The sequence below is a fragment of the Chaetura pelagica genome, unplaced genomic scaffold (assembly GCF_000747805.2).
Source record: "Chaetura pelagica isolate M959 unplaced genomic scaffold, ChaPel_1.0 scaffold222, whole genome shotgun sequence".
Taxonomy (NCBI): Eukaryota; Metazoa; Chordata; class Aves; order Apodiformes; family Apodidae; genus Chaetura; species Chaetura pelagica.
In genome coordinates, this window is record NW_009952711.1 from 7,082,577 (window position 1) to 7,091,182 (window position 8,606).

The following is an 8,606-nucleotide window of genomic DNA, read 5'->3' on the forward strand; positions in this document are numbered from 1 at the left end:
GATAGGTAACATAAGGAAACTTTTGTAGCACTTTGCAAAAAAGGTTCAGATCTTTGTGAAAAGTCTTGGTAGCCAGCTGAAAGGAGGTAGTGGTGCCAAATAGTTTCCCACAGAAGAGCAGAACTCTTGCTGCATATTGAAATGGGATAATGTATACATCACAATAGTGGTATTTCTGTCACATGGTTTTAAGGATGAAAAAATCAGAGAAGACATTGTCAGACAATCATTTGGTGGAATGATCTCAGAGTCTTACATGCATATAGTGTTGGGATATATGCATATAACAACTCATTGCACAAAAATATCTTTAAATGGTGCTGTTAAGATGAGTGTGACAAGATAAATTTATATTTTTGGTCATACAAAATTCTTTTATAACTAAAATGACTCATAAATCAATTTCAACTAATTATATGGTGATATAAGAGAATATTCTTGCTCTGTTTTCTGAAACAGAACTGCTTAGTGACATCAATGAGTTTTCCTTGTGTATGCATTTTACATCAATCATTAGGGATAAAAATCAAGCTGTTAGTACCATCCAAAGGGATCCCAAGAAAAAGTTTGTTAGATGTGTCGAGCATAATCCGTCTCATAAGATTCAACACATTAATGTTTCCTACTTCAGTGGTGACTTCCTCTAGTCTGTCCAGGTGATTAATAGTCGATTCAACACAAATTGCAATCATACGCACAAGACCAGGACCAGACAGAGCTGAAATATACATGCAAAGTGATCAAAAGATGGGTTAAGTTTCATGCCTTATTTTTAACATAGCATTTGGCTATAATGGTGTCAATAAAATGTAACTCTCAATCATGTGAATGACTGGTATAAAATCATTCTGAGGCTTACCAACTTAACATCTTTTGAAAGAAAAATGTAAGAATTTTGGGTTGAAACGGCAATCAACTCAAAGCCCAAACTTCCCTTTTATCAGACAAACATTGTCCATATGCTCACTTACATTTGGTGGTGTTTGTGTTTTGGGTTTTTTTTTCCCCAGTTACAACATGATGGAAAATTCTTTGAACTCAGGGGAAGCTGAAGCAGCCAATTTACTTTAAGAAGTGCCAGTTAAGCTGATGTAAATGCTGGACTTCAAATGCAAAAACATTTTAAAACGTGGTCTATGGGCATGATTTAATTTTGGTTTAAATGGATGAGTTTAGTAATCTGCAAAATTTTCTCAGGACCATTTCAAATAGTTTACCAAGCAGGATAAGTGTGAAAGAACACGTGAAATAAAGTGTTTCTATGGGATATATAAAGAGAATGTCTGTAATTTAAATATGCAAAGGACAAAGAGCATTTCAGAAAAGACAGACTGTGTACAATAGTCATGCAGTGTATTAATCCACATTGATTTACCTTTGGTGAAAAAAGGTCTAATTTCTTTCCAGTGGGCTGGGTTGTTATTGAATATAATCCCATTTTCATACATGCCAATACACTGTAACCCAAGCTTGCTCCCAAATCGAGAAACATAATGCCAGTGTTTCATTACATGGAACACACTTGAGGATCTGGGTAAGAAATGGGAGGGCAAAAGCACAAAATAAAAATATTACTTCATAGATCACACACAGAATATTTGTTCTGACATTTTATAGTTGTTCTGACATGCTGACTTGCCATCTCAATTTAGCAGGCAGTACTTGATATTAAATTTTCCTTTCACATAATTAAAAAACTTGATGAGAAATGCTATCAGAATGTATAGTAGAGCAGTAATGTATTCTGTCAGATTTAAAATTATTTTCCATTTAAATGTGACTGGTTACCAAAAGACTTTAATTTGAATAATGTGTATACATAGAAAAGATAGACTGGGGCAATGAGCACTGTCAGACATTGCAGAGAGTGAGATGTAAAATATTTCATTGTGGTGTGTATTGAATTGAAGGTACATTTGTTATTGGTCTTTCCAAGAACACACATACAGAAAAAGTAAAAATACATGCATCATTTAAAAATGTGCAGCATCATAATATGGTATGTATGGGAGTTACATTCCTAAATAGAGATCTTAGGGTAATTTGTGATATGGATAATTCTTTTTACAGTTGACAAAGTTTATTTACATGTGCTGGCAAACAGGTTGTGAGCAGCATTTATTGCTTTAGGATATAATTTCCTTTAGAGGGAGCTAGCATTTTAGAAATGTCAGTGTGATGAGAACCTGATCAAATGAAATCTGGCAAAAAGAATCATAGAATCCTAGGGGTTGGAAGGGACCTCGAAAAATCATCTAGTCCAACCCCCCTGCCAGAGCAGGGTCACCTAGAGTACATCACACAGGAACGCATCCAGGTGGGTTTTGAATGTCTCCAGTGAAGGAGACTCCACAACCTCCCTGGGCAGCCTGTTCCAGGGCTCTGTCACTCTTACAGTAAAAAATTTTTTTCGGATATTCACCTTGAACCTCCTATGCTCCAATTTACACCCATTACCCCTTGTCCTATCACTGGTCATCACTGAGAAAAGCCTAACTCCGTCCCCCTGACACTCACCCCTTACATATTTGTAAACATTGATGAGGTCACCCCTCAGTCTCCTTTTCTCCAAGCTAAAGAGACCCAGCTCCCTCAGCCTTTCCTCATAAGGGAGATGTTCCACTCCCCTAATCATCTTCGTAGCTCTGCGCTGGACTCTCTCGAGCAGTTCCCTGTCCTTTTTGAACTGAGGGGCCCAGAACTGGACACAATACTCCAGATGTGGCCTCACCAATGCAGAATAGAGGGGGAGGAGAACCTCTCTTGACCTACTAACCACACCCTTTCTAATGCACCCCAGGATGCCATTGGCCTTCTTGGCCACAAGGGCACATTGCTGGCTCATGGTCATCCTCCTGTCTACCAGGACCCCCAGGTCTCTTTCACCTACACTACTCTCCAGCAGGTCAGCCCCCAACCTGTACTGGGACATGGTGTTGTTCTTCCCCAAATGTAAAACTCTGCACTTCCCCTTGTTGAATTTCATCATGTTTCTCCCCGCCCAACTCACCAACCTATCTAAGTCTCTCTGAATGGCAGCACAGCCTTCTGGTGTGTCAGCCACTCCTCCCAGCTTAGTGTCATCCACAAACTTGCTGAGGGTACATTCTATACCCTCATCCAGGTCGTTGATGAAGATGTTGAACAACACCGGTCCCAGTACTGACCCTGAGGGGCTCCACTAGTCACACACCTCCAACCAGATTCTGCCCCATTGACTACAACTCTCTGACTCCTTCCTTTCAACCAGTTCCTGATCCACCTCACTACCTGATCACCAAACCCGTACTTGATCAACTTATCTACAAGGATGCTGTGGGAGACGGTGTCAAATGCTTTACTGAAATCAAGATAAACCACATCTACTGCTCTACCATCATCTATCCACCTAGTAATTTCCTCATAGAAGGCTATGAGGTTAGTCAAACATGATTTACCCTTGATAAAACCATGCTGACTGCTCTTGATGACCCCCATGTCCTTGATATGCCTAGAGATAGTGATAAGAAAAAGTTGTTCCATCACCTTTCCAGGGGTGGAGGTGAGGCTGACCGGTCTATAGTTACCTGGGTCCTCCTTCTTGCCCTTCTTGTAGACTGGTGTGACATTTGCTCCAGTCCTCAGGCACCTCTCCTGTTACCCATAACTTACCGAAGATGATGGAGAGTAGCCTAGCAATGACCTCTGCCAGCTCCCTCAGCACCCTTGGATGCATTCCATACAGACCCATCGATTTATGGATGTCCAGAAAGACAATCAGAGTAGAGATTGAAATGAAACAATACACTACAGGCAGCGTAAGTTATGGATTAAATCCCAGACTTCCTACATGGGTAGTTTGTTTTTTCAGTCAGGCAAAGTAAATGGTACTTTTGCTATTGTCTTCAGCAGTGCTGGGTTTTCACCATAGTTCTGCATGAGCAGAGGTAAAGTTAACAGATGTTATGTGGTACAAATAGACAAATGTGGATTAAAGACTGGAATAAAAGCAAGGAGGAATACGTCTATGGGTTCAATTTTCTAAGGAACTCAGCAAGTTCTCTCTTTCCTACACTTCCTCAGAGTTACTCTTTTTTATTCTAATTTCCTTAAAGGTTTTTTTGTATGCCAAAGAACATAGTCTGTGTTTTCATGAATGTCAAAAGATGGTGTTGAATTATGACAGCTGACCCCAGGAATGGAAAAGTGCAGGAGGCTCTTTTTGCTTCTTTCCATTCCACACATCTACATGGAACACAGATAATAATCTTTTTAAGAAAGGATTTTGACATATGACCTTGTATAAGCAGGTTTTTCTTATGAAACTATTTAATGAAGTCCTCCAAAAGACATTGTGTGTTGTGACCAAGACTACAAGTCCTTCACTCTGTGTGTGAGCATCTCAGTATGGTTAGATTTGATGGTAACAATTCAGATTATGTTGATGGAAATAGTATACTTTTACAGAATTCAAATTATGTTTAGTTTTGCAGTAAGCATAAGACCCACTGAAAATGGTATTCTATGTTATTATTTTAAAAATAAAGTTAATTACTAGTTCTGTGTAGACTGTCAATGTTTTTAAGCAAAAAGCATCTCTGAAGAAAAGTGATGTGCTAACTGTCAAGTCTGATGCATCTGTGACATTGTTTATCAGCACTCCTGATTTGTTTCTGATGAATTGATTGTTCAGAAAGTGGAAGAGAGCAATTAGAGTTCATAGCATTTTACAAACTCTTACAGTATATCAGTTGATATTTACAACATCTATGTATGATAGGAATATAAAGACTTTTTCCTGACATGATTACCCCTTTTTACAGAGGTAAAAACAGAGATGAAACTGCTTCATGTGGCAAAACCTGTGAGAGCCTTCCATACTACATTTCCTTTCAAAAGCTTTTACATAATGAAAGCTGAGTATGGATTGATTGATATTACTAATAAAAAGGTTGTGAATCTTTATTAATTGCAATCCAATGTAAGAGCAAAGCAACTTCCCACTGGAGCCAAAAAAAATATAGACTGCAGTTTAGCATTATGTTTAATACTGTGCATAATTGAAGTCCACGAGTAATCTGATTAATTGGGGTGGAATTCTTTATAATCCTATAAGACTGCATTTGCTTAATTAACTTGCTGATTTGAAGCCATAATCTTAAAGCATTAGTCTAATTTTAATGAGAAACATAAGAACACCAGAAACTAAAATTTGGCTTAATCCTGCTTTGCAGTCAGTCTAAATTCCTGTATAGCATGTAGTCTTAATATTAAATGGAATAGTAGAAGAGATGCTAAAGTTTTTTTACAACTGAGCCACAGTGCCTAATCTTTTTTCCAAGAAGAAAATGAAAGAATTCACATAGACTTCAATAGCAGAGTCTTTAAGAAAACAAAGGATTAGAAAAAGTTCCATGAACAGCAGTAATTAAAAGGTTTATGTTAGGATATTTTTTTTTAAAAATAACTTCAATTCTACTTTAGAAAAAAAAAAAAAGGAACAAAAATGTTGTGAAAATCCTAAAATGCAGTTTGTTAAGGATAGAAAATAAGTATTTACTTGCTAATTATAAATGTTTCTTCACCGCTGATCCAAACTCTCACAAATTCTCCATATGTCTTATTGTAGTAGTTGCAGGCATTGCCTACTCCCATCCAAAGAAATCTCCCATGTGAAATGAGGGGACCGATTCCCATACAGTATCCTGGCCCTAAGAAATAGGATAAGAAAAGCTTGGTCTTAGCAGTGCCCACTGACAAGAATATACTTCTCAGCATCATGCTTTTGAAATGACCTTTTTAACATCAGGGGCTGTGTTGGGCAGTTCACATACACAGTCCTGTTCTGAAGGTCTGTCTTACAGAAACTCACACCTACATTTTTAAAGCCTCACTTTAGTATCTGTGGAAACCCATTAGATGTGCATGGAAATTACATTCATTACTTTGTACACCTTGACATTGCTACTTTGAGATTGTTTACATTTTGAGAGATAATGGTTAGATATCAGAAAGAAGAAATAGTCTAGAAAAAATGTGTGTGCTTTATTCATTTGTGATTTTAACAAATCCCTTGAGTGAATTTTTTTGTGTTGAATTGTTACAGTAACAGCTGCAATAGTCAATATCCTTTTGATGTAATTAATTAAATTTCTCAAAGTCAATAATACTAGAGTGAGAAAACAGATATCCAAAGGAAAAAGTACTTTATGACTGTGACTTTATGAAAACATGCTTAACTAGGAGCTGAGAATGTATTAATAAGCATTTAGTCAATAAAATTCTCAACTGAATTCTTCCACTGTAACTCAGCACCAAATTTTTCTCTTACAACAAAAAGGAGAAAGTAGAGACAGCAGGACAGACTTTGACTTTAATTACTTTTAAAACAAAGGTTTCTTCAGAGAAAGCATAAATGGCCCCTTTGTAAAACTGAAATCTAACTCTATATACCAGAACAAATAAAGTACTTAAAAAACCTCTGCATACTGTCTATGAATGTGAAGTTGCTTATGGGTCCACCATTTACTAATAGGAATTGCAAGAACCCAGATTATTTAAATACATGTAAACTTAAAGCATATTAATCTGGTTTTATATTCTTCTTGATCCAATCAAGCATTCATATCCTTGCTCAGACTTCCATTCAGGTGCCACTGCATTGGCTTGTCATACACTTTTCTGAGATGCCTACACTGCTCTCATTCATATAGTAGGTCACTATATGGGATCTGCTAAAAATTGGCTGAATCACTAATGTCTACCATAAGTCTCCAAAACTGTACAGAAGGGGCCCTCTGAAAGGGAAACCATTTGATGTTGTTTTGTTCCAGAGGGTCTTCAGTGTCAAACATGAAGAGAAAAACATTGATAACCTACTAAAATTGTAGTAAGTTCCTCAATAGTATCTTGTTTCTAGTAAAGACAATTTAGAAAGCTTTAGAGTTAAAACATGTAAGAAGTAGAAGGTTATAATACACATCAAAAGATGAACATCTGAAGTTTGTAAAATGGTATTATGTATTTCTAGCATGTATCTCATAAAGGCAGAAAACTGTTCTATGTAGCCAAGCCAGGTTTATGATGGAAGTTCAGAGGTGAAATAGAGCCTGAATTCTTGTATATTTTTTTTTAAAGCTGTATTATTGAAACTGACTCTTAGTAAATTTTGTTGGCATACAGTCATTATCCAGCATTACTTTCTCACTTAAATTTCAGAAAGAAATAAAGAAAATACTCTGACAGCTTTTTAGGTGATGTTAGAGCTAAAGTTATTTTACCTGGTATTGATGAAGTTTCTTCATGATTCCATATTAGAAACAGAAAGCACATGAGAATGAGTATGGGCACTGTGGCCACTGGCATCATGTCTGGTATTAGGCTGGTGATGTTGTAGTACATTGGATTCAGAGTTTCCAGTATCATCTTTTCCAAGAGATTCTGCTTTGCTTTAGAGAGAAAGAAAGGGAAAAGAGGCAGAGTTTCTCAGAGAGACATTCAGCTTTAGTCAGTACCTCTCAACCCTTTTGAAGCTCCTGCAAATGAGCAGATTAACTCTTGAGGTGGATTTATTTTATAATGAGAGTGAGTGAATGCCTGGACTGCTTGCCAGGACAAACTGCATCACAAGACGAAACAGACGTGCAGCAGACACTCTTTTTGCTTTTCTGACCTTGATGTTAAAGCATAGTTTTGGATACTTTGGCTGACAGACCTCTTATCTCTGATATCGACTTGGCTGACCAATACTGAGGTTGACTCCTTGCAAATTTCTAACCAAAACACAAGAAATTAAACTTTCAGCACATGTGGAAGCATTAGATGAGTAAGATCTTGTAAGATCTATCACTGTTACTTAACCTTTTTCCTTCATGCGTTCCTGTAGTGCCAGAGTCCTTGAATTTCCAGAATAACCATGATAGTTTTCTGTGATGCAGACAGAGTGTATACCAGTTGTTTTGGGGTTTTTTTGTGTGTGTTGTTTTTATTTTCTTAGACAATGTATGATGTATGTTTGGTTTTGCTTGTTTGTTTTTAATTGTCAGCCTGTGAGGGTAATACAATGCATTGGTTTTCTTTGTGGTTCTCCTGGTAAATAGTTTGAAAAATACAGTGTATGCCATAGAGACAGGATCATGGATTGTCTGGTCCCATACTTTCCCTCAAGAAACCAGCACTTGGCACAGGAAAGAAAAAACAAGCAAATAGACAGGTCTGTTATGCATAGGGGGCATAGAAAAATACCTTTGAAGTAAGTCTGCATGTTTTTTATTTTAATCATAAAATGTAAGAAAGGATTGTACTTGAGAAGGAAGATCTTATTTTATGAATAATAACTCACATATCCACAGATATGTGAATTATTTTTCTGGTACAATGCAGCTGTAAATCATGTCTTTAAACTTTCCAAAGAAATGACTGCATTCTTTTAGTAATCCATAATGCCAAAGGTCTGATATTGCTGACATATCACAAAATACTGACCAAGAGGAAAAGTTATTGCTGAAATGGCTAAATGAGATTTTTATGATGCTATTGATCATGGAGCTTAGTGAACTTCCAAAGTAAATACTGTCTGGCTTGTTTGGTTGTTGCCTTTGGGAGTAGCCAGTGAAAGTTCTGATCTT

At 37.0% G+C, this 8,606-nt stretch overlaps 1 protein-coding gene across 1 annotated transcript in view; it reads right to left on the minus strand.

Annotated features, from left to right (window-relative positions):
* The window catches only part of LOC104385920 (aromatase), a 15,451-nt gene extending 7,937 nt beyond the window's left edge, over positions 1–7,514 (minus strand). The window contains exons 1-4 of the mRNA XM_009994442.1: positions 7,260–7,514; positions 5,540–5,690; positions 1,376–1,530; positions 542–718 (exon numbers count right to left, since the gene is read on the minus strand). Coding sequence (XP_009992744.1) covers positions 542–718; positions 1,376–1,530; positions 5,540–5,690; positions 7,260–7,404 — 628 coding nt within the window. The 5' untranslated portion in view covers positions 7,405–7,514. The remainder of the gene's footprint in view (positions 1–541; positions 719–1,375; positions 1,531–5,539; positions 5,691–7,259) is intronic.
* Positions 7,515–8,606: the final 1,092 nt, after the last annotated feature.